This window comes from Amaranthus tricolor, chromosome 2, assembly GCF_026212465.1.
Source record: "Amaranthus tricolor cultivar Red isolate AtriRed21 chromosome 2, ASM2621246v1, whole genome shotgun sequence".
In the NCBI taxonomy this organism is placed as follows: domain Eukaryota; kingdom Viridiplantae; phylum Streptophyta; class Magnoliopsida; order Caryophyllales; family Amaranthaceae; genus Amaranthus; species Amaranthus tricolor.
The window spans coordinates 717,177-743,478 of record NC_080048.1 but is presented as its reverse complement, the minus strand read 5'-3'; the positions used below and the strand labels follow the sequence as shown (position 1 = coordinate 743,478).

Below are 26,302 nucleotides of genomic sequence, written 5' to 3'. Positions count from 1 at the left end.
ATAAATTTTTTGTATTGTATAATATATTAGAAATGCTATAAGTGGCATTCTAGTATTGACAAGGATGTCTACAAAACATGGTATGCTCAATGCTCTCTCCGGAAAAGAGACACAATGAACAAGCTTAGAAATAAGGAGAGAGAGCTCTTGTCCCAACAAGAGAGGGAACGGGCCGAGAGGAAGAGTCAGGGCTTGGAGATAGAGGAACAGGAACCGTATTGCCCTGACTTTACCCCACCGGAGTTATGGAGCGCCTTGAAGAGTTACTCCGATACCCAGGAGTTTACGGCCAAAAGCTCTCCGGGAAAGAGTAACAGACGCAAAGGAGACTCCGATGCACCACCTTTGCCTACCTACCGTGGTGGTCCGATTTCTGCGGTGCGATTGCGTGAAAGTATGGTAAGTTAATATTTCATTAATAATTATCTTAAGTTATTACACTTATAATAATTTAAAACTAATATTTCTAATTTTTGAAGACCGAGGAATCTGGCAATTTAGAGCCTACTCCCTATAGGTTATTGTTACGAACCAAAGGAGTACGCAATAAAGATGGCCAAGATGGCCAACGTGTCCTAATCACCGAATACGATAAAAAAATTGAAGTAAGTTAAAATTCAGTTAGTAGTTTTGTTGGTTATATTTGATTCTTATCTAAAATAATTTTCATATGTTTTTTTAGGAGCACTACCGCAAACTAAAAGCGGAAGCAATAAGAATGGGCGAAGAACCTGATCACTTTAAAATTTATTTAGAGGTGATCATGGAGGTAAACAAAAATAAAAAAAACATCTTCGTATCCTGGGTATTATGGTTTGGGGTCCGCCAATGAATATTGTTACCCCCAATCTTTTTTAAAACTGATTCACCCCTCGAGAAGAGTGCGCTACTCAAGATCAAATGAGGGCGCATCTCTCTGAGCTTGAGCGGTATATGCATGAATTTCGCGTATTCATGCAAGCTCAACTCGACGAGAACAACCCTAATCGAGAAAATATAAGAAAAATGCGAGGGCGCTAACAAGCTCTTGAAAAAACTTGCCAACAATTACGGACTGCATTATAAGGGGAAAGCAGTAATACACGCCGTGGTTTAGGAGTAGGTTGTCGTCAAGGTTGGGGTGGTGATATGAGAAGTAGCACATGTAGATCTGGTGGTTCTCGGGGATCGCATAATATCGGCGGTGATGGTAGTCGCTCTAGTCGTGGTGGTTTTTCTTAAGCTTTGTAATTTAACATTTTTTATTGTATAGCCGGTGGGATTCCTTTTAATTACATTATTAAATTAAAATAATAAAAAGTACAATTACTATTTGATTGATGAGTAGGAAGCTGGCATTGGGCGGTCGAGGAACTCAAAATCCAAGTATAAAAAGGATCAATCAATAACTTGAAATTCCATCAAAATCATCTAAGATCGATTAATCAATAATAATCATTTAGCAATGGCTGTCAGCAAGAATATGTTTGCAATTTTTCTTATTATTGCATTAGGTAATTACTGATATACTAATATATATGAAGTATATATGTAGTATTACTAGTTTAAGTTGTTTTATTTTTTCATATTAATCTTTTTTTATTTACTAATTATAATACTATCCTCTTTTATTGTTCTTTTGTAGTTCATATTATGGCTAGCTTTGATATTGTTGCTGCAGGTAAACCTCAATAATCTCCTCATCTATTTAATTAATTAATTGTAACATTATTTTTAACATAACTACAAATTTTCTAGCATTTCCTTAATTATTATCAAAAAATTAATCACTCAGGAGAAAGGATGCAATTAGCCGGTTTATTTATAGTAACTACATTTAGATCGATTTGGTTATAAACGCGTGTAAGGTGCAATATATTTTGATGGAACGTAAAATAAAGGAAATCTAAATAACTTATCGGATCCATCTGTACTCGGCTTCGCCTAACTAACTACATACATTGTGATATTTGAATTGTTTATTCAGATTGCATAGGCTACGGCGAAACATGTAATCCTCTTCCATTCACTGCTAGCTGTTGTGGACGCAATACATGTCAATGGGCACTGTTTACCAGATTCATGTGTTTACCTCCAAGGGGGTAATAATTAAGGGGATCGGACTAAAATATATATCGCTATACAATATAATGATTTGAAGTACTACGTTCATTTGGCTATTTATTTTTGTATTTTGAGTTTTTTTCTCTTGTTGGATTGGTTTGACTTTCATTTCTTCTTTTTCTTTTTATTTTGTGATCGATATTTTATGGTTTGTTATTTTTATTCAGTATTTTATTTTGTTGACTTTTATTGTAAACTTAAACTTTATTATGTAGACTTTATTTTGTTGTATCTTTGAATTTTAATATATCTTTTGGTTTGTCGCCATATTTGATCGAGGGGAAGATGACATATATTAATTCAGCACTTTTATATTTATTTGTTTTTATCTTGGAATCATTGTGCTTGAATTTATCACTGTGGGTGAATGAAAATTTTTGATTATATTTTTAGAAATTTCTTCTATACATTGGTGCCCCTAAAAAGTTGAAATTCTGCATCTGCCACTGTGTACAATGATGGTGATTCATTTATATAAATTGTTATTTGATAATTTTGATAATTTTAATGTAGATGTCTTATGAGTCCATTAATTAATTTAATTTTTTTATAAAAAAAATCTTCAATGTACTCTGATTCATAATTTATATTACCCTTGCACCCAATTATAACATTATCATATCATACATGCCAGCTTCGTTACAGATTGTTAGATATCATTTCAGATTTTCAATTCCGTTATAATTCAGATGTATCATTCAATCACTAGTTTGCATTACGAATAATATAATTAACTGTATGATAATAAGCGTCAACTACGCCACTAATGGTGCGATGTGCATTAACTCTACATCTACTGTTCACTTATAACATGATTAAATTATGAAAAATTAGCGTGAATAATATAAATTTTTGTTGATTTTTATACAATAATACTAACTATTGATTAACCATGAATAATACCAATTTAGTGGGGTTTTTCCTAAAATAATACTAACTTTAGTTTATTAACTAATATATCAATTTTTTTGTCTTATAATCTAGTTTGATTTTTAACATGTTAGAGATTTTCTAGAAAAATACCCCTTTAAGTTGGTATTATTCATAGTTAATCAATACTTGGTATTATTGTAAGGAAATTAACAAAAAATTGTATTATTCATGGTAGTTTTTCCATTAAATTAATACTCAATTATTAGCTGCGCGCCGGAAGTCATCAATTTTACATAATTTGCTAATTTTCTGGCAAATTATAAATAAAAAAGGAATTATAATCAAATTTTAGGCTATTTTTAAGCAAATCACAAATTTAAAAAATGAATTAACCACAAATTCTTTTTATTTTAATTTCATTACCTTAGAGTTGTGTTGGGGTCAAAACTTTTATTAATTAATTTATTAGTTTTTAGTACAAATTATGCCGCGGGGAGGAGAGGTTTATGAAAAGGCGATAGCGAGAATCGAATTTATGACCTTATTTAAGAAAAATAATATATATCTCAATTGGGACAAGACTCAATTGTTTTTGGAAAATTATCCTGAATAATACGAATTTCACTGATTTCCCAATAATAATACGAACTTTTAATTAACCATAAATTATACAAAGTTTAACATGTGTTTTCCGCTGGTATACTATTTTATCTGTAATCGGCTAAATGTAGTGAGAACTTTTTTTTTTTTTTGGAAAATATCAAGGAAAAGAAATTGAAGAACACTTCCATCTTCCTCACAAACTTACTGCTTCTCTCTCTTTCTCTGCATCCTCCTGCATTAAGTAGCTGCTGTTTTTACACACTCAAATTGAAGAACAGGGCCTCTGCTGCTGGAATTCTTCTCATTCATGGTTAGTTTATTCTTCTCAATTGCATTATTTATCCCTAAATTTTGTTTTAATTCCAAAAAGTAGGGTTTGTTTTCATTTACTCGAAAATGGATGAAATTTTGTTTCCATTTACTCGAAAATGGATGGAATTTTGTTTCCATTTTCTCAATCCATACATGATTATTGCTTGATGTTAATTAAAAACGTTTGTTCACTCGAAAATGGATGTAATTTAGTGTTTTTTGCTTGTTTTTAGGTAAATTGAATGATTCAATTACTTTGAAGTTTGGTATGGTGGGGTATTAAAAAAAAAGGAGTTGTGGGGTTTGAGTATGTGTATGGAATATGTAAAATCATCTCCATAGACCTAGATAAGATGTCATTTTTTGAGTTAGAAGGAATTGTAAAGAAGTATTTAAAATGGAAGAACAAAGTGAGAAAATGAGGTAAAAATCTGCAAAAAAGAATGAAACAGATGAAAGAGATGAAGCCTACTGTCCAACGGTCAAAAATGACCTTTTCTCCCGGTTATAAACCGGTCAGGTATACCAGCAGAAAACACATGTTAAACTTCGTATTATTCATGGCTAATCGAAAGTTTGTATTATTGTTGGAAAATCAGTGAAAGCTCGTATTATTCAGCGTAATTTTTCCATTTTTTTTTGTTGAAAAGTACTTGATCATTGACGTCTTGATTGCCATATAGAAAGACGTACTTTAATTGTGGAATAAAAACTGGTCAAAATTATGGTATTATTAATACTTTAAAAAGGAGTTAAATAGAGTATAATTTTTTATAAATTGTTTGCTAGGATTTTAAATACTTGTGTTTGTCAGTCACTTGAAGTTATTTAACATGATATAATAATTTCTTGTTTTGCTTGTTTTTATGAATAAATTCTTGTTTTGCTCTGTTCTAGTTTTTGAATAACTTAATATTTTCCTAATTTTTAGTTTTACTCATTTGAATTGTTGAGGTTTAATGGAGTTCCAATTTGTTATTAATATGGTTTGTTTAGATGATCAAAATTACGAACGATTTTTCTTCTATTTATGTTGCACCGGCGACAAGAATTTTGTTTTTTCTTCTTATTATTAATTTGACCAAACTTCTCGTTCGAGCATGATGACCGTTTGTTTGAGCAGCTGGTCCCAACCAGCCTCTAACCCTTTGTACTGCTCTTCTACGTGATTCTTTGCTCTCAAAGCTTCTTTCAACTGTTGTTAGTACTATTATGTCTTGGTAATCAAGGCTAATCTCATTGCAAAGCACTCCATGTACTTGTTCCATGTACACCAAGTGTGTGTACTATTTCCAAGTCTTAGAGTGTACTTACCTGTTACCATCAGGGGTGAAGCCTTAATTTTTAAAATCATATAGACTGAAATTAACTTTAATCATATAAAAAATTATATTTAACAAATATAATTATCTTTATTGAAAAAAACTTAAAGTATTTTGACTCCAAATATTTGCCTAGTAAGTCTAAAAAAAATACTAACAAAATTAAGATAACAAAATATAAATACACACTAAAAAATAATGAATGTAAAGTTCTAAAAGATAAAAAGTAATAACATTATGATATAAGTTTATTAGTCTATAAAAAAATAATAGTTTAAATTAGAGTTTGATCCCTTAACCATAGATTACAAATGAGTTACTCCAACCACTGGATTATAGTACGTAGCTTTTTTTATATTTTTGCACTCTTTAAAAAAAATATCATAGTAGTATTAGCAAGGGGGATCAAAGCCAAAAATACAAAGGATCACATTATCGACAAGGAAGTCGAGCCCCCATGTAGCTTCGCCTATGGTTATTACCAATCTTAACACATACTCAAGGTCTAGCAACTAAGTTGTTACTTCTAACCTTTGAATCCAAATTCTTCTACGCTGCAAATGTCATGTAACAACATGACTAAGAGTAACAAGACACTCAAGTTACACTCTTTCAATTTATATTGATTTGAAATAGAGGAGAGAATCCTACATACATATAAATTGTGAATTTCCAACATCAATAGACGTGTTATTTAATCATGTTCCATATATTTGACTTTGCTGCCCAGTGCCCGTCCAGGCTATTCACACATTAAGTCTTTATGGTTGTAACTCATATTTAGTATTATAGAATGGCTAGAATGATGTAACATGTGCTGCTCAGATTTTTTGTGATTTCTTTATAAAGTTTGTGATCATGTGGATGCACTAATTAGGAATCGTCTGATGTGTTTGCATTATATTATAATTAGTAGTAATTTAACTCATGTGTTTAATTACATTTAATGATAATTAGATCATTGCTAATTACTTATTAACAAATCAAAATCTATTAAATAAACAAGGTGGTCTATCATTCATTATTCACAAACCAAACACATCTATAGAAGTATTTACTAAAACTTTCCTGCTATTAATTTCTTCCTGCTCTGTTCCCATCAACCCAATTCATTTCCTTGAAATTTGATAATGGATGTTGTTGGAACAACCTTGTCTGTTATGCATGCTCTTTCTTCAGCATTGCGACGTCCTGAACTGAAACATATCATCTCTATCTATGGCTATGAATCCTGTTGTGAATGGGCCTTAACAATGGTGGAGAAATAAATACAAAAGAATGCAAAGAAACAACCACAAAAACAGAGCACCACAACAATGAACAAGAACACAACAATTTATGAGGTATTTATGGATACCTCCCCCTCAAACAAAGTATCTTGTCATTAATGGAATCAACATTACATAAATAACTCACCTAACAAGCTTTAGAACAATCCTCCAAAGCAAAGATTGAAGCTTTACTTCAATCTCCCACACAAAGCCCTAATACAATGGAGTATACTCTCTTGGTGTTAAACCCTAGCAAACCCTTTGTATTTAGCTCTCTCTTGTATCCTAATACTCCTGTTTATAGTCCTAAGATATATGGGAAGTCTTAAGACCAATAGCAAAAGGCCCACAATACCGCAACATTAAAACAGAAACTGATCTGTGCGTGGGCTGCTTGCCGCTCCACCGAGCAGCTGCCGCTCGACCCGTCGAGCGGTTCCTCCAGAGCTACTGCCTCCTTGCTGCATTAAGGCTAGAGCGAGCCAGTTATGCTCGAGTGGTCGAGCCTCCTCTTCAAACCTGCTGCTGCCTCTACTCTTGGCTTCATCAAGCCATCCCAAATCATCACCATCAATCACTTCATTGATTGATCCAAAACTTATGCTCTCATACTTCCTTGCACTCACCACATCGCTCTCAATCGTGCAAGCCAAGGAATAAGCCACGAGGTGATCGAACTCACCTCCATCAAAGTGAGATTTAGAGCTTGGCTCAACAATCTCCCCCTCAAGCTTAAATCTCTCATCATCCTCAAATGTCACCTTCTTGGGTGACTTGCAATCAACATTGTGGCCTAGGTTACCACCTTCAACTTGTAGCACATACAAGTTGCTCTCATTTCTCCTTCCCCTCATGAGCACCATGCTCCCCTTAATGACCTTCAACGAGCCTCCACTAGCCTTGAAAGTGCATCCCTTAGACTCCAACCTACCAAGTGATATGAGGTTCCTCTCAAGCTTAGGAATATACCTCACACCACCTAGCCTTCTCTTGACACCATCATGTGTCACAATCACAACCTCTCCAATACCTTCCACCTTCACCCTTTCATCATTGGGTAAGGTGACAAGGCCTCCATCACAATAGCTAAGCCTAGCAAATTTCTCTTTTTCACAAAATATGTGGAATGAGCAACCGGAGTCAATCACCCATTCCTTACTACGTGTCACTCCCCCATCAACTAGAAGCGCACCTTCGGTCGAAGCTCATAAAAATCTTACTCGAAATTATAACATTCTTGGTCGAGACTCTAGCAACTTCGGTCGAGACTTCCCATAAATTTTTCCAGAAGTTTATACTTTATTCTAGTGTTTATTGTTTTTAGAAGCTTTTTGCAATATTAATGGTACTAGATAAACCCCGTGCGATGCACGGTTATTTTCATTTTATTATTCTTCATTATTTTGTAAAAAAAAGAAAATAAATTGTAAATTATTGGTTATTGATTTTAAATCAATTATTAATAGCATATAATAGCTAATATTTAATTCATTTTTAATTTTAGAAATAATTTTTTATAAGTTATGTATATTATGTTAAATAATGTTATTTTAATATCATTTTAATCTTTACTAAGTAACCATAACAAATAATGTTAATAATAAATTCTAATTTTAATAAATTGTTTTGAACACATATTCCAATATTTATGTAAAGGAAATATTTTTAATGATGATAACATATATATATTAAAAAATAATTTAAATTATAATGCAAATATAAAATTAAAAATAGCTTGATATTGATCACTATAAGATTATAAGTGACCAATTATTTTTTTTAGTTTCCAAAACAAAAGCTAGCAAATTATTATTACATAGAACAAATTTTTTTGGTTTCAAAATGAATGCTAGTAAATTATTATTGTGTATTGAACAATGAAAAGTCATGCATCCCACTAAGACAATCTAATGAAAGCTAATAAAATGTTAAGTTATATATTTTCCACTTAGACACTTTATTCATTAGCAAATAATGACATAATCTTTCATAAATTGTTGGGAAAAAATTTCTTAAAAAGTTGACAACTATCACTTTTTGAGTTTGCTTATGTCATTTGTATTTTGCTCTAGTATAATGTAGAGATTCAGTCGAATCTATATAATCTCGTTCGAGATTTCAAAAGGCAGCTAACAGAAACTTTTAGGAGCCTGCAAATCGGTCGAAGCCCCGAAATCTCGGTCGAAGCTTCTCACACATATTATTCCAGAGACTGATTTGAGATTTGGGCGTGAGTCTCGAACTATAGTCCCAATAAAGGCAATAATCTTTCATTTCCAGATTCAATTTCAACTCCTCTTCTCCCAATAAACCAAGTTCCGCACAATCAAACCAAAATCCAAGTTCTTGATGCAGTTGTTCGCGATCTTGAAGAAGCATCACTCATACATGGAGTAACTGTTGATACTCAAACCTTTTGTTCCCTTCTTGAGATGTGCTTTCATTTGAAGGCAATTGAGCATGGAATTCGGATACATCGCTTGATACCATCAAAAATTTTGTGTAAAAATGTCGGGGTTGTCTCGAAATTGCTTAGATTGTATGCTTCAAATGGCCGTGTTGAGGAAGCACACCAACTGTTCGATGAAATGCCTAATAGAGATGAGTCTGCTTTTGTTTGGAATTCTCTTATTTCTGGGTATGCAGAGTTGGGGATGTTTGAGGATGCACTTGCACTGTATTTTCAGATGGAAGAAGAGGGTGTGGAGCCTGATAAGTATACATTTCCTTGCTCTTTGATGGCTTGTAGTGGAATTGGGTCGATTCGTGTTGGGGAGGAACTTCATCGACATGTTGTTGGTTGTGGATTTCATAATGATGTTTACGTGTTGAATGCACTTGTAGACATGTATGCTAAATGTGGTGATATTGTACAATCAAGGAATGTTTTCAACACGATTCGTTCTAAGGATTTTGTTTCATGGAATTCAATGATTCTAGGGTATATTCACCAAGGACTTTTGGCCAAGGCAACGGAGATTTTCCACAATATGGTTAAAATTGGATTGGATCCTGATCATGTTACAGTATCAACAATTATCTCTAGAATTTCAGTGTTTATAATTGGAGCCCAAATGCACGGATGGGTTATTCGTAGAGGTCTAAATCGGAGCTTGCCTATTGCAAACTCTTTGATCGTTTTCTACTCTAACCACGGCCATCTGGAACAATGTCAATGGCTATTTGCTCAAATGCAAGAAAAGGATATTGTCTCGTGGAATTCGATCATTTCTGCACATCGAAATGACCCTCGAGCATTGACATGCTTTAAACAGATGGAGCAGACAGGTGCAACACCTGATGCTATCACATTTGTGGCTCTGCTATCAGCTTGTGCACAGTTAGGATTGGTGAACGAAGGAAAATTTTCTTCTCATCAATGATAGAAGAGTATGAAATTACCCCGATCATGGAGCGTTATGCTTGTTTGGTTAATCTTTACGGAAGGGCAGGAATGATCGATGAAGCATATGATATTATATCAAACAAAATGGAGTTTGAGGCTGGACCGACAGTTTGGGGAGCCTTGTTATATGCTTGTTTCCTGAACGCCGATTGTGAAACTGCTGAGCTTGCTGCTCGACACCTTTTTGAGTTGGAACCTGATAACAAGCATAACTTTGAACTGCTAATAAGGATATATGAAATCAATGAAATCCACTCACTCAATCTTCCAGTCACTCAATCTTATTTTTCAGGTATAAACATTCTTCACTGTCAATTCATTGCAGAATCATGAATATTTGTGGGTAAATTTCATCTTCATGTTGTTGAAGTTTTAAGGGTTTATTGTATATGATGTTTTTCGGGCTAATTATTTTTTAATTATGTTGTAGATAATAATAGTTTTACTAGGTGTGATTGCTTGCTTATGAACTAATGAATTTCACAACACAGGGATAGTATGAATGGCAGCTTTTAATGACGTCTTTGAGAAGCATGTTCCTTCAATCTAGCCAACATCAAAAAATTCTGATTCATCCTTCTATAAATCATCTAAAAGGTCAGTCCTTTGATCTCTTAAATATAGTTTTCAATTTATTCTGATAAAGTTTCTAGGTTTTTGCAAATTAGAGTTTGATCTTCCCTTCTTTGTTAGTTTTTTTTTTATTTTTTTTATTTTTCATTATCAATTCACTAACTTTAACCCATAATTTTTCAATATACTTGAATAATTTTTTTGAGTTCTTCGATGTCATTCTAATTGAGACAATTGTAGCTTTACTAATTGTTTTTGGTTGAGAAGTTTTTTACTAGGTGGGTTGATTTGTTTGAGAAGGGAATGCAAAGAGAGATATTATTGATTTTTGGCCATAAGTTTTTGCTAACAGTTGGGGGAAAAAGTTTGTTGCAGGTAGGTCTAGAGGAATTGCCGGAATTATTGTCAGATATTCACTTGATACAATAAGAATCTGACAAAAAAATTCAAATACGGGTGGTTCTGCAATGAGTATTTTATGTCGAGTTATAGCAACGAAAAGGGGTAGGAATCGGGTTCTCGAGTGCTGAAACACCAGTTTCAATAAGTGAGAGGCCAGAGTCTGTGGTGTTCTATGCCTCAATGTGGTAATGATCTCAAGCGCATTCGCTTTAGGTATAATTTCTACTTGTATTTTCTTTTCTTGGTTTTGGATTTTTTTGTTATTTTTGTGCTTTTTGTTTTATTTTGATCAGCACTTGTTTGGTTATTTTATGGTTGTTAGCTAAACTATTCGGTAGAGTCCATTTATTGGCTAATACTATGTGCTAAACTGTACTTTTCTCTAATATACAAGTTCATGGGATTTAACCTGTTACTTTGTAGTTGGACAAGTCATCAGAAATCCAGTGGTTCTGGATCACGCAAATACAAATTTCAACTATTAAGATGTCATTTCATTTGTGGAATATTGAATTGATGGATTTTAGAGTCAAATTTGTAAATATGTAAAGGGTAATTACTTGCTAGATGTAAAATCAGTGACTCTTCAAGATAAAATGATTATGATTATATCAATTGAAGGTTGATGAATCTTGGTGTATCATTTGAGAGGTGCGACTTTTGTTGATGCTTAACTTTTGGGTTTTGATATTGCTATATTCATGAGGTTAACGATGGTTGAAATCTATGGTTGTTTAGTGGCCCTATAACCCTGATTGCTAGCTTGACTTATTTTGTGACTTCTTGGTGCTCTCTCCTATTTGTCTTTGTTCATTCTTTCACTTCCCTTTGCTCTCTTTCTATGACTTTTTGGTTACTGATATAATGAAGACTTTGAATAAACTTGCTCATTCATACATTATATCAAGTAACATTTGGTGTATCTATTTACTTGATATTACTTGATATAATACAGAGACTGCAAGCACCTTGGTTTGATCCTCATGTTAATCCCTAAATCCTAGCTTCTTGTATATCTTTTATTGCTCATTTAGTTAAAGTCTTGTTTAGAAGTAATTATAGAACTGCAATTGATTTTTTCAGTTTTTATATGTATGTTCCCATTTTACGCACTGAAACTGTTTTATAAAATACTTTAGTGAATCAACTTGCTCCATTATACATTCTACTAAGTAACAGTAGATAAAAGACACCAAAAGATACACCAGAGTGCTACACGGATACACTGTATTTAATTATATTGTCTGCACACTTTGCAATTTTGAAATTCATGGTTGCTTTCCATTTGCATTGCTGCACTTAGTTTATTCTAGGGTGCTGAAATGTGCTTCGATACATGATGCTTATACGCTTAGACAAGTTATTGTGAAGTTTTTATATTCATTATGCTATAAAATTAAAACTACTTCTACAATTATGTGAGCTAACAAAGGTCCAAATACAACTTATTTAAGTCAATAGCATGTTACGTTTCCGCAACAATTTCAATATGCTAACAAATGTTCAGCTGCAACTTTCAATTTCTATTGTGTCTATGTCAGCTTCATTTATATATTATGCAACTCAAACTATTACCAATGTCTAATAGAACTTAGCTCTTATCTAAAGTATTAAGTTACTCCTGATTTTGATGAAGGATAAAGTGTTTTTACAATGCGTAACTTCATTAATTTTAGTGTTTTCTTTATTTTTCTGTTTACTTATACGGTTGCTCAATTGTTGTTAGAGAGTGCATTTTAGTGGATGTCAGGCTTTTTTTTGTGCACTTGGTAGTAGTTCATTGTTGATCTTTTGTCACATATTTTGACTGACAATTTTTATATATTCCAATCATTGCAGGATATGTGTGCTATATTGTTTATCCTAATTCTGTTGGAATTTTGAGACAGATATTTTCCTTGATTGTTAAATGTTTTGTTGTGTTGTGCAATGTTACATTGTTACGTATGTTATGAGTCAAATTATGTAGGACAAGAATATCAAATGTTTGACTACATTTATTTTTCTAAAATATGTACAAAAGAACTACTAGTAACATCTACCAAAACAAAATCCTACCTTATTTATTGTTCTGATATATCTATATTATTTTTTTTCCTTAATTAATAGACTATGTTCTGCATTTTTATGCTCGGCCAACAAAGACATTGTACGAAATCTTTTGTGGCAATCCCGGCATCGCCACGACTTTCCCGCATCATTTTGCGTTTTCTCTTCCTCTGTTGGTTTTTTGTTTGATATTGATCCCTTATCCATCTGTAAATAATTATAAAAAAATTAAATACCAAAAAAATTTAAAAAAATCCAAAGTAAATTTGGAGGCACTTACATCTTGATTCTTGGGGATAGTAAATAATAAAACTCTCCAAGAATAAAGGTAACCCAACTCTGTCAGTATGTGATCTTGAATGTTCAAGATTTTGGTAATAAATCTTGAAAGAATATAAGAAATAAAGAGAGGAATTGAGAATAAGAAATAGACGAGTCGCTACTCTATAGGCGATGAGTCGTCGCTCTATAGGCGACGAGTCGTCGCTTTGCTTCTGGAAACCTATGATTTGGTCAGTGAAAATGTGGCGAGTCGTTGCTTATGTTCTGGAGCAGTCTTCAACCCAGCATTTGGGCGACGAGTCGTCGCCTATGGATGTAGCGACTCGTCGCTTTACTCCTGGAGTGTTCTGGCCTCCTTTCTCTATCAAGCTTAAGGGCCTTAGGCTATTTCTCCAAGCCTTCACCCTCTTACAACTCCATACCTTAGCAAAAGCTTCAATTCCGCCTCATATATCATAGGATTACAAAGTTAAACACATGAGACAAAATTGTAACAATTCACTACTATAATTCCTAAATCCCACTAAAAACTTCATACAAGGAGTGTAAAGATAGCACGAATAAGCGCAAATAATTGCACTTATCATAGTTGATTTATCGTTTAATATTTTATTAGCTACTTCCTATCAATTCATTGTAGTGGATAAATGTACGATTTACAAAACAATAATTGATGAGAGAATCATTCGTGAGCTATCCACATTGCTTTATTAAAGGGGTGTTGGCAAATGACAACTAGATTATTATTGTTTTTTTTTTTTTAAGTTTTTAGTGGATCAAATGGAAAAAAGGTTTTGGTAAATAATTTTAAGTTAGCTGAAAAATTGATTTTTAAGTTAAAAAAAATATTTAGAATAATTTTTTCATTAGCTTTTAGCTTTTTTACGTTTTTTTTTCTAATATTTCAAAAAAGGATAACTAACAATTAATTTATACACTTTTGTAATAGTTGACTTAAATAACTAACTAAAACAACTAGTTTATCGGCTAATATTTTCGGTTGTTTAAAGTTAAGAATATAACTTTTGTTTTTTCTACATTGCTTTATTAAAGCTAATTATAGTGAAGCACTATCAAAATTATTTCTCCTTTATTCAATACCCCAAACACTACCGTTACCATTCTTTTCCTATAATACCCCTCTTTTATTCATCTTTACTTTATCATTCTCCATTTCTAATCCCAAACAATGAATTTTAAGATAAATTAAAAAGTATTTTTTATTGACTTTTAACTTTTTAGTCGCTTTTTTTGAAATATTACAAATAACTAACAATCAATGATTAATTTTTACCAAATACTTATATAATAATTGGCTTATAGAATTAGGTTATCAGTCAATATTTTCAATTGATCAAAACAGCTAACAATGACTTTAACGGACCAATATTCATTTGCCAAAAAGAAATACAAAGTTAAAGAATAACTTTTGGTTTTTCTACATTGCTTTATTAAATTAAAGTGAACTATAATGCAGCATTGTAAAAACTATTTCTCCTTTATTCAATACCTAAACACTACCATTACTATTCTTTTCCTATCATTCTCCATTTCTAATCCCAAAAATGGATGTCATCGGAACAGTGATGTCTGTTTCACAAACTCTCCTTGCAGCCCTACAATGTCCAGAACTCAAAAAGATTCTCTCAATCTATGGCTATGAATCCCAACTCCATGATCTCGAACGCACAGTCCGCATAATCAAGGCTGTCTTTCGCGATGCAGAGGCGAAGCAAGAACTCTCTGAAGTCGAAAACCAACTGATCGAAGACCTAAAAGATTCTGTCTTTGAAGCTGATGATTTGCTCGACGAGTTTGTCACTCTTGCTGAGAAGAAACAACACTTGAAATCTGATGGTAGTCTGTCCAAAAAGACGCGTCACTTTATTTCTCAATTGAACCCAGTTGGCATTGCTTATAAAATGTCTAAAGGGGTTAAGAAGATTAGGAAGAAGTTGGATGGTATTGCTTATAACAAGCAGTTTTGCTTTGAACATGATCCTGAACCTATTAGAAAGAGAAGGATTGAGACTTGCTCTTATGTAGATGTGGATGGTATTATTGGGAGAGAAAGGGAGTTAGAAGAGATTATTGGTATGCTGTTTAATCATACTATTAATGTTCAATGTAATGTTTCTTTCCTTGGTATTGTGGGGATTGGAGGATTGGGTAAAACTGCGCTTGCGCAACTTGTGTATAATGATCCAAGGGTTATTAGTAGTTTTGGGTTGAGGTTGTGGACTTGTGTCTCTGATCAAGATCAAAATCGATTAGATGTGGGTGAGGTTCTTAGGAAGATATTGGGTTCGGTCAATAAAGAGAATCAGGATCGGGGTTCTAGCTTGGATCGTGTGCAGGGCCAACTCCGGGAAGAGCTAGCAGGAAAAAAATACTTGCTTGTTTTAGATGATGTGTGGACTGAAAGGCGCGAGCAATGGTGTGATTTGATTCAATACTTGAATGGTTGTCAGAAAGGAAGTTGGATTGTGGTAACTACACGTTCTCAGAAGACTGCATCAATGTTAGGTGGCCTAACGTATGAGTTGCAAGGCTTATCGAAGGAAAATTCGTGGCGATTGTTTGAAAGGGCTGCTTTCGGACCATATAATTGTAGCCCCCCGAATGATGCCTTGGTCGAAATTGGGCGAAAAATTGTTGATGGGTGTGCTAGAGTTCCTCTTGCGATACGAGTGGTTGGAAGTTTTCTTTATGGTCAAGAGAAGAGTAAATGGGAATCGATTCAAAAGCGTGGATTAGCAAACATTAAGGAGAACGAAGATGACATAATGTCGATTTTAGAACTAAGTTATCATCATCTCGAGTCCCCATTGAAGAGTTGCTTTAGTTATTGTGCATTGTTTCCTAAGGATTTTATCATACGAAAAGAAATGTTGATAAGGCTTTGGATGGCTCAAGGTTATATTGTTTCATTAGACAAAGGTGTGAGTAACCTTGAAGAAATTGGGGAGGAATACTTTTTGATATTGTTGAGAAGGTGTTTTTTCCAAGATATTTGGAAAAATTCAATGGGTGACATTGAATCATTTAAAATACATGATCTCATGCATGATCTTGCTCAAAGGATTTCGAGGAAGGAGATTAGCACATCAAGTGATATTAGTGGCGAGCTAGATAAAAGGATACGCCATGTCTCAACTTCTAGCAACAATGAATATGGCAACTCATTGAGCAAGACCCATATTCGTTCGTATGTTCGTTTCAATATATACGATAATGTTGAATCATTGAAGGTAGATGAGTCATTTGTGGAGAAATTAGTCAAAAATTGTAGGTACCTTAGGGCATTAGATCTTATTGGTTTACCAATCAAAAGTTTGTCGAGCACCATATGTAAATTGTTACATCTAAGATATTTGAATCTTTCAAACAATAAGAATTTAGAAGTTCTTCCTAAGTCAATAACAAAACTACTTAATCTACAAACCTTAAAGTTAGATAGGTGTACAAATTTAAAAGAACTCCCAAAAGATTTGAGTAGGTTGATCAAGCTAAGGTTCTTAGACATATCACATTGTTCTAGCTTGAGTTACATGCCCATGGGCATGGATAAATTGACTTGTCTTCACATACTAAGTAATTACATAGTTGGTGATGAAGAGAGTTGTTCAAGTTGGAAGCAATGTATTAGAGGGTTGGAAGAACTAAAAGCTCTTAGTAATATCAAGGGTTCTCTTGAGATCAAGATAATGTGTCCTAAAAGAGATAAGAATGTTGTTAAGGAGATTTGTGAAAGAAAAGGATTATACTTGAAGAGTAAGGAACATCTTAATCACATCGAGATTGATTTTGCCGATGAAGAGAGCGATGGAAGATTGGATGATGAGGAAACAATGGTTTTGATGGAAAATCTACACCCGCATCCTAATCTTAAGATGTTATTCGTGCGTGGATACCATGGTACAAGAATGCCTGATTGGGCGTCCTTATTGCACAACCTTGTGATTCTTAAGCTTCATGAATGTAAGGAGTTGGAGTACCTAGGAGACTTTAGAAGTGTAGAAGAAGTGTGTTTTTTCCCTTCACTTGAAGAACTTCACTTAGAAGATTTACCAAAGTTGAGAGGATGGATAAGGGGTGGGGTAAGAGTGGAAGATGGGAGTAGTAGTAGCAACTCACAATTGCAATTAGCACCCTATTTTCCTCGATTGAAGGAGTTGAAGATAGATAGATGCCCTGAGCTAAAATGGGTTCCCACATGTCCTAACCTAGAGGTTTTGTTTTTAGAGGAACCCCATAAGCGAGGAATGATAAACACCGATAGGGATGATACATTAGGAGAAGCTCCGAAATTGAGGAAGATGGAAACAACTAATGTGACATGGTTGAAATCTCTACCCATGGAGGCTTTTCAACGCCTTGAATGGTTGCATATAAGGAACGACAAGGAGCTCGAGAGTTTGGGAGACATTAGGGAGGTGTTTCGCGGGTGCTCTTTTTCTCTTAAATATCTTAATATTCAATTTTGCCCGAAATTAAAAAATGTTGTTTTTCGAGGACTGGAGCATCTCGTTGCCTTGGAGGAATTATACTTGGTAGATTGTGTCGATTTGAGTTTATCAGAAGAAAATGAGGGAGAGATCGGTACTAATGTTGGCATGGGTAGGATGATACATCTATACATTCTTCCCTCCCTCCGCGTGTTGCAATTGTGGAATCTCCCACATATAGTGAATTTGCCAAACTGGATGCAATTCTTGCCCGCTCTCCAAAAACTTCAAATTTGCTTTTGCCATGGACTAAAAGCAATGCCGATTTGGATGCCTAAACTCAAGTCACTCAAGCAACTTGATGTTTCCTTCTGTTTGGAAAGCCTGGCGAGAAGATGTCAAAACGATCCACCAGGGGAGGACTGGCCTTACATTCAACACATCCCGAAAATTCTATTTGAGTTTTGTTTCTACTGAGTTACCCTACAGCTGCTCTAGCCAATAAGTCAGTAGCCAGGTTGATCTCTCTCGAACTTTCGTGTTCTTTTCTTCCAAAACTCGAAATGTATAGTCCATTCTTGTAACTAACTGGTGTTTTTGTTGTCTGCCTATTGGTCAGGCCGCTTGCTTTGAACATGAGAGTGACAATCTGATCATAATAATGCAGTGATCTTATGTGGGCTAATGGTAGTCTTCAATATTCTGTAAAGGACACACAAGGTATATGCAAGTAAAATTGTTTTCCTCTCTATAACTCAGTTTCTTTTATGGCAATTCGACTTACAATTTGTCTTGCAATATGCAGGGAAGTTGTGTGCAGTGCTCATCACCAGGGCCGTTTCAAGCACATATACAAAGCTTCTCACAATTCGGATTATAAAGTGGATGCAACTATGAAACATACTTGCCTTAAGACTTAGCTGATTTGATAAATATCTTGCCAATTTGATGTGATTTCTGTGTATGAGTTTTCTTTAATCGATTCAATTCATACTTAATTTCGGTTAGTCGGGTCAAATTTAGACATATCTACAAATGTCATACTTCTAAAGAGTAAATAATTAATAAGAATAATTTGCGAATTACGGGTTTAAAGTTTAAGCATTTTGCAAATTACGGACTCAACGTTTTTTTTTGCGAATTACGGTCAAAGTATCAATTTCGATAGTGTTCAAGCCAAATCACATAAGTTCGATCACTTAACCTAAAATTTTGATCACTAAAATGGTCAGAATGGTTTGGTTTGATCTAAATGTTATAGACATTTATACTTTAATGGTTAAAATTCACAAAAAATTATTGAGTTGTGATTTGTTTAATACTGTAATTTGTAAATTTTTTAAAATATAAAGACAAAGAATAATGAGTTTTTTAAAGTTTTGTGTTTCTTACACCAAACAATGTTCTCATGCTATATATGCTTTTTTTTCTTATTTAATAGTAATATATATATATTTTTTTTTTTGAAGATTATTAATAGTTATAGTTTATATTTGAATTGAATGAAATAGAGCAAATAAACTATTCTTTCATGTCAAACCATATATATCCCCTTTCAAAAAACAAAAAAAAAAAAAGAAAAAAGAAAAACATATATATATCCCTTACAAATTTTTTCCCTAATTTCAAAATTACATTAATATTTTAATAAATTAACCGCTTTTTAAAATGTAACCAACTTTCAAAACAAACAAAAACAGAGAAACATACTAAACTATACAGAAATGGAGGAAGAAGAATCAGAAAACAAATTCACAAATTTACCCAAGAAACCTAAAAACTTAGAATCTAAATTCATTCCTATTATAGCTGACTCAATCAAATTTGAGACTTTGCCATTCAACACAATTTTTTAAAACGATCAAAAATGAGTTAGATTTTGTCAAGAAAATTGTTCTCGAACACTAATTGTTGGAAGAGAAGGTCTTTTTGATAAAAATGGACTTATAACACGTGCCCAAATTGAGTGTGTTAATCTCGATGATGGAGGAGTTGTCGAAGAAGTTTCTACGAAGGAGTTTTAAGATTTACGAGAATCCAGTCTTCGAAGGAGATTATGATCTTGAAAAAGAAGAAGAAGAAATGATTTCGGATGTTACTTTAATAGAAGAATTCGAAGACGAAGAATTTGAAGATAGTAAGAATGAGAAGGAAGAAATAAAGATTGATGAAAATGATAACGAGAATTGTTGGTGTTTGAGTAAGGGTTTATGGTTATGGATTTCTTTGATTGTGATTGGGTTGATTTCTTCGTTCGAAGATTTTGATTTTTCAGAGTATCAATCTCCTGTTGTATATCTTACTCCTACTTAGAAAAGATTTACTTGTTAGAATTTGGAAGAAGAAATTGTGCATAATGTTTGATTCTATATTAGTTATGAAGATTTTTATCATGTTAAAAGTATGTTAGTTCTTGCCTTTGATCTTGAATTACACTAGATGTTTGAGCAGGTTTCGGATATGACATATTAATTCGGGTTAATTTTGGTTCTTGTGTATTTGAAAGTATCTCGATAATCGTCTGCTTTGATTTTTATATTTGGGTTATGAGTATTGTACTCGATTTTGGTTAATTTGATTGATTTTTGGCATCTCAATTTCAATTATCAAATTTTTATAAAATCCAATTAGTTTATACATTTAATTTTCGAGCTAAATAATTTTGAAATTAATAAGCTTTGCTAAACACGTGTTATGATTATGAGAAATAGAATGAGCATCTTGCACCCACTTGTGGATTCAATTCTTATATTTTGTTTTAGTTTTATAGAATTTTTTTTTTATGTTTTCTGCATAGAAATTTTGACATATTTGTTAAAAAAAATGTTACTCCTAAAAAATTATAAACTTTATAAATTGTTTGATCGATGTGTTTTTTTAAAAAAATCTTAGCATTTGATTGTGATAATATTATAAATATTAAAAGACTAATAATACAAAATTGAAATTTTGCTCTTACAAAAGTTTTGCTTAAATAATAAATAACATGTAAAATAAACAAAAATGATTGTTCAGGGGAAGTGCACAGATTAATAAAAATTAAGACAATAATCCTGAAATAATTAACATATTTTTAATGCATATAACCATATAAACTAATACTAATTAATTTTGTAAATATTTTAGAGTATATTGTAGTTGTGGGACGACATAAGTCAAAGGAATCAAGATGTAAAGAAGCATAGACAATGAGCATCCGCATTCCCCACCTAATCATGAATAGAGACAATAATAATAGTGTCTATCCTCAAAATAGTCAAATAATAATGCCATTATGCTAAGAATCAATACAACATACACAGTAACACCGTACAAACCGCATAGTGTTTGGTATTGGGTTTTTCCAAATCTATGTAAGGGCTTACACTTAACTACGAACCGCATAATGTAAATATTTAGCATGATATAGTCATATTTGCAAATCTGTATACGTATTTCCTCTAGATTTGTTGGGCTTACACTTAACTACGAAGCTCTTTTAATTTTAATTGAAAATTTAAAGATGTTCATTCAAGTAATTAGTCGTGTTTTCATATTAATTTAAATCATACATTTATTCTTAAAAGTATAGAATTATTAAATTTGAGTTGTATTATAAGACCCAATAAAAATAAAAAAAATAATCAGATCTATTGTACTAGTTTTGTAATATAAAAAAAATACTTTAGAAAGCCCCAACCATACACCAATTATATGTCTGATATGCCCACGTGGTCCACATTATATCCCATCAGCTTCATCACATCCGTCCAAATATCTAGCTGTAAAATAAGAATTTTGTGTTTCACTTTATTTCCTTTTTTGTTTACTCTTTTTAGAATTTTTAAATAAAATACTCCTACTAATAATTTTTTAGAAAAAATGGTGTCATTACTGGTTACTGAATTTGTATTAGGACTTGTCTCTTATTTAGAGTGATTCAAGCATTATATTTACTCTTTGTTTATGTGACTTTTGTTCCAATTCTATTATCCATCTTAGGAAAGGTAATTAAAATAAATTGAGTGAAAAAATTGTAATTAGAATATGTTTATGTTTAGCAAACTGAGTTAAGCATCCTAAGTATCCTATAAAAAAGCGTATAAATACTTCACAAGATATAATAAGTTTGACATAACAAATATACTATACCAATAATTAAATCAAACATCGTTCAAGTAAAGCGTAAAAGCGTGAAAAAACCGTAAGGTTATTGAAGTTAAAACAAAAATATACTACCTCTTATTGTTCATGATTCTTATTCCTTTTATAAACTAAACATTATTCATGCTCATTTCATCTTGAGAATCTGTTATTAAAACAACACTCAATTCTCGTATTTTTTATTTTACTATCTTGTTTCAATAATTTTGCTACATTTTCTTTTATGCAAATATCTTCATTAGCTTTTTGTAGTTTTCATCCAATATATGTTTTCATTTTTGATACCAAACATCTTTAAAAAAAATGTTTAATTTAATTGCATCTAAATTAAAATTATATATAAAGAGAAAAATAAAAATTCAATATTTTCTCAATTAGCAATAGAACACTTACCAATTTCCTAATTTGCCCTTCACTCAATCATCACTCATTATCCCCTTCAAATGTCCGCATCCCCCTCTAAATTTCCCTTTCAATCGTAGTTCATCATTCATCATCTTCCATCACCTTTCTCTCTCCTCCTCCATAGATCTCCATCATAAACTAAACAGAAAACAGTATATAAAATTTAATCTCAAACCAACAAAAAATGAGCTTCAGAAGACTCGAAATCATCGATTATCCATCCCCATTTCCCTTCTTCCCTTCAAAACCCATCACTTTAATCCCCTTTAACGAAGATGACGTCGCTTTCCCTCTCTTCAACTCGTTCCATGACTCAGTGTATGACTCGGTCACCGATCTTATCCAGATCGAAACAAAACTACCCATCTCCTCCTCAGCCTCATTCAAGCGAGTCATCCACCGCGTTAACTCACCCTCGATGTACCTGAACTCGCTTGCGGATCGAGTCAGCGCACTCGAGTCAAAGTTTGACCTGTTATTGCAAATTAAGGAGAAAGAAGCAAGGTTGGAGAAGATGATGAGTGAGGTGGACAGGAAGTATTCATGGACGGCTGAGATTAAAGGAGGAAGTGATAATTTGGAGAAGAAGTATAAATGGACGGCTGAGATTGAAAGGGATGACATTAAGAAAGGGAAAAGGGGAGAGAGAAAATATCAGTGGATTACTGAGCTTAAAGGGAAGAAAGATGGTGATGAGAAGAGGACTTACACGTGGAAGGCTACTATTGGTGGTAATGATGGTAAGAAGAAGGAAAATGAGAAAAAAGAAAAGAAATGTGAGAAGAAATCATCTGGTACTAGGATTGTTGAGATTGAAGAACCCTCTTATGATCATAAAGCTGTGGTTTTGCGTCAGGTATATAAATATATATCATGATTTGTTACCCACATTTTGGTTTAAGGGTTTGTAGTGTGATTCGGTTTTTTGTGTTTGTTGGGTAAAGTTTGAATCTTGATGAAAATGTGTGTAGGATGAATGTTTTTATCTTGCAAGGTGATTTTATGGAATTTTTATTTTGGGTTGTTTGCTTGTTTTGTGCTATGTATATGAAGTTTGAATCTATGAAAAAGTGTGTAGGGTGAATTTTGATACTTTTTAAAGTGTTTTATACTATTTGTTCTTTTTTATGTAAAGTTTGAATCTTGATGAAAATGTGTGTAGGATGAACTTTGATACCATGTAAAGTGATTTTTAAGCAACTTATTTTGGGTTGTTTTGTGTTATTTGGATTTGGGTAAAGTTTGAATCTTGATGAAAATGTGTGTAGGATGAACTTTGATATCTTTTTAATTGATTTTTAGGAATTTATATTATATTGTATTTAGATAGAGTTTGAATCTTAAAGAAAATGGGTGAAGGTGAAATTTGGAGTTATTTTTTGAAAGTGGTTTTTGTGTTATTTGGATAAAGTTTGGGAAACCACAACCAAAGAAACTTTTGGGAGGAAGGGGAATAAGTTGTGTTAGTAAGATAAAAGTTGAATCTTGATGAAATGGATGTGGAAGGTGAACTTGGAGTGTTTATAAGTAATTTGGTTTAGGTTGTTTTTTGTGTTAGTTGGAGAAAATTCAAATCTTGATGAATTAGGTGCAAAGTGAACTTTGTAGATTTATTGAAGTATCTATGTGTTGAAATGCCTTGATTAGACTTCTATGAGATTTGGGGTGTTTTTGTCTTCTGTAAAGAAGATCTAAATTCATGTACACATGCTTATAAGGTTTGGCTTTGTTGAATGCAGTGTTATTATTGTGTTGATATAGTTGCTTTTAAGATCTAAATTCACTTGAATTGAGTAAACTAAATTTATGTTTGTTTTTTAATGTATTGTGCCAAAGGCTTTTGCAAAAAGAACTGACAACGGCAAAAAGAAGGAAATATCACCCGTAGATGCAGCCGTTCTGATCCAATTGAGCTTCAAGGCTTACCTTATTCGTCGTTCTAAGGCCCTTCGTGCACTTAGAGAGTTGGCTATTGCAAAAACCAAGCTAAAGGATCTCAGGGCATTGTTCCACAACTTCTCCTACCGGAGTCGTGTTTCTCGTGATGCTGAGGAACGTCAGAAGTTTTCAGAGAAAATCATTGTTCTTCTTCTCACTGTGGATGCTATCGAGGTGAGAACTTGCTTCACTGACATGGTTGTGTTATCGTGTACGTTTGTTCCTTATAAAATTTTACCCTCTCATAGGGTTGGCAAATTCCGCCAATTCTGATTGCAACAGTGCTAACCAGTGTCACATGATTCGCTAATCGCCTTGCGAATTGCGAATCGTAAAAAGCAAATTATGGTCGGTTTTAGACTACTTTTGAACCATTTTGAGCGAATCGTGAATCCAAAAGCCGAACTAACTAGCGAATTATGTTTCACTGGTGTTAACGATGCCAAAGTGTTGATCCTAGCAATACTGGGTGAACTACATGAACCATAACAAGTTAACGTGAGAGAAAGGATCGTACTTCATGCGCCGATTGTGATTATCCTACCGAAAAATGATCGAAAGTTTGGGTTACTAGAATTCATTTGAGTTGGGATACGGGGAAAACAATTGGGGAACTAATGAAAATGGTGAAATTTTGGGGGTTTTCACGTGATGTACCTCAAAAAGGGAACTTTTCGGGGCACAACAGACCTGCCTTTGTTTTATGCTTTCGAGTAGGCGTACTCATACAAGTTGTTTTTCTTGCATTTGTTAGGGAGCTGATCTGATGGTGAGAGCTGCCAAGAGATCAATGGTGGATGAGCTAGAAGCAATGCTCGATGTGGTGGATCCGCAGCCTGATGGGAGATCTCTTTCATTGAGGCGAAGAACCTTCGACATGCCTAGTGGAACCATCCAAAAGGAAATCGCTGAAAGTGTTGCTCAGGTCGTTCAAATGCTTGACGAAGAAAATGCAACCTTTGAAGCATGCATATAATTTATTAGTATGCTCAATGATATCAAGTCATTTAGTATGTCGTACCTTTAATTTAGGCTGTTTGAGCTTGCGGTATGAAACATTTTGTGTAGTCTGCGGCTAAGTTTTTAGGTGTAGCTTAGTTCGTCTTAGAAGTTTTTCTTGTACTGCTTTCGCCTTTCAGTTTGTCGTGCAGCCATGAGGGTTCTGTTCTTGAATGCTTTAAGCTATGTTATGTAATATGAATTTGGTACCATTGGTTTATGCCAAGTCTTAATAATGAGCCAAACTTGAGCTTAGGTTCGCTATGCTTTTCTTGTTATACTTATGAGCTTGAGCTTAAGCCCTTGATCTGTTTTAAATATAAAAACGACTTAAATTATATGATCATGCTTGTTTCAACGATCTTCTGGGTAAAGCCCGTTATGATCCCGAGGCTCTATTAATATCATGATGTTGGAGCTGGATTTGCTCCTCCTACATTCTCGATTTGATACTCTAAACAAACGTGGACAAATAAAAAGAATTGTGAATTAGAGGTGTTCAATGAGCCAGAGTTTCCAAAGACTCGATTTGCTCCTCATACTATTCAACAGGTAACTCAGGGGCTAACAAGGCTAAATGAGTACAAGCCCACAATGTTCCTCATCTAGGTTAAATCATATATACTCCTTTTATTCCTCTAACGGTTGTCAAGCCAGTATTCTGTTTACATAACATAATGAATGCAGTTCAATTCGTGCTAACCTAACACATACATTGTTGAACTCTCACTGGTAATTCTACTAATTCATCCCAAAATTCTCTCCTACTAACAAAAATGATGCTGATTTATTTGGTTTTCGGCTAATCATCAGAAAACAAGCAGCAAATGGTGGACTTTTCAACATCTGAAGGTGGGAAAATATGAAATGCAGCAAAAAAAAAAAAAAAAAAAAAAAAAAATTGCACCAGCCGGGAATCGAACCCGGGTCTGTACCGTGGCAGGGTACTATTCTACCACTAGACCACTGGTGCTTATTTGTATTTTTTCCCAATTCATTTTAATTGTCTGTTGGTTTTTACACTCTATAGAATGTATTAATTAAATTCTAAATATTTTAAATTGTGAATAATTAAAATTTCTGAAAAAATAGTATTAATTAAATTTTCATTAAAATGAATAAATCAAGACCTTAATTGATAATATTTTAACATTTGTATTAAGAATAAAACAC

At 33.3% G+C, this 26,302-nt stretch overlaps 2 protein-coding genes, 1 long non-coding RNA gene, 1 other non-coding gene and 1 pseudogene across 4 annotated transcripts; 4 read left to right on the top strand and 1 right to left on the bottom strand.

The window, feature by feature from the left end:
- Positions 1 to 1,403: 1,403 nt before the first annotated feature.
- On the top strand, positions 1,404 to 2,402 carry LOC130806945 (uncharacterized). Its single transcript, XR_009040412.1, has 3 exons — positions 1,404 to 1,493; positions 1,625 to 1,660; positions 1,967 to 2,402. It is a non-coding gene; the product is annotated as an uncharacterized LOC130806945 (long non-coding RNA).
- Positions 2,403 to 7,826: 5,424 nt separating this feature from the next.
- Positions 7,827 to 14,039, top strand: LOC130807053 (pentatricopeptide repeat-containing protein At4g25270, chloroplastic-like; annotated as a pseudogene).
- A 535-nt stretch (positions 14,040 to 14,574) lies between these two features.
- LOC130806944 (putative disease resistance protein RGA3) lies at positions 14,575 to 19,037 on the top strand. Its single transcript, XM_057672208.1, has 3 exons — positions 14,575 to 18,161; positions 18,264 to 18,364; positions 18,450 to 19,037. The coding sequence occupies exon 1, from the start codon at positions 14,762 to 14,764 to the stop codon at positions 18,119 to 18,121; it is 3,360 nt and encodes a 1,119-aa protein (XP_057528191.1). The 5' UTR covers positions 14,575 to 14,761; the 3' UTR covers positions 18,122 to 18,161; positions 18,264 to 18,364; positions 18,450 to 19,037.
- A 3,120-nt stretch (positions 19,038 to 22,157) lies between these two features.
- LOC130806943 (BAG family molecular chaperone regulator 7) lies at positions 22,158 to 25,391 on the top strand. The gene is made up of 3 exons (XM_057672207.1): positions 22,158 to 23,048; positions 24,029 to 24,304; positions 24,885 to 25,391. The coding sequence occupies exons 1-3, from the start codon at positions 22,377 to 22,379 to the stop codon at positions 25,104 to 25,106; spliced, it is 1,170 nt and encodes a 389-aa protein (XP_057528190.1). The 5' UTR covers positions 22,158 to 22,376; the 3' UTR covers positions 25,107 to 25,391.
- A 640-nt stretch (positions 25,392 to 26,031) lies between these two features.
- On the bottom strand, positions 26,032 to 26,102 carry TRNAG-GCC (transfer RNA glycine (anticodon GCC)). The gene has a single exon. It is a non-coding gene; the product is annotated as a tRNA-Gly (tRNA).
- Positions 26,103 to 26,302: the final 200 nt, after the last annotated feature.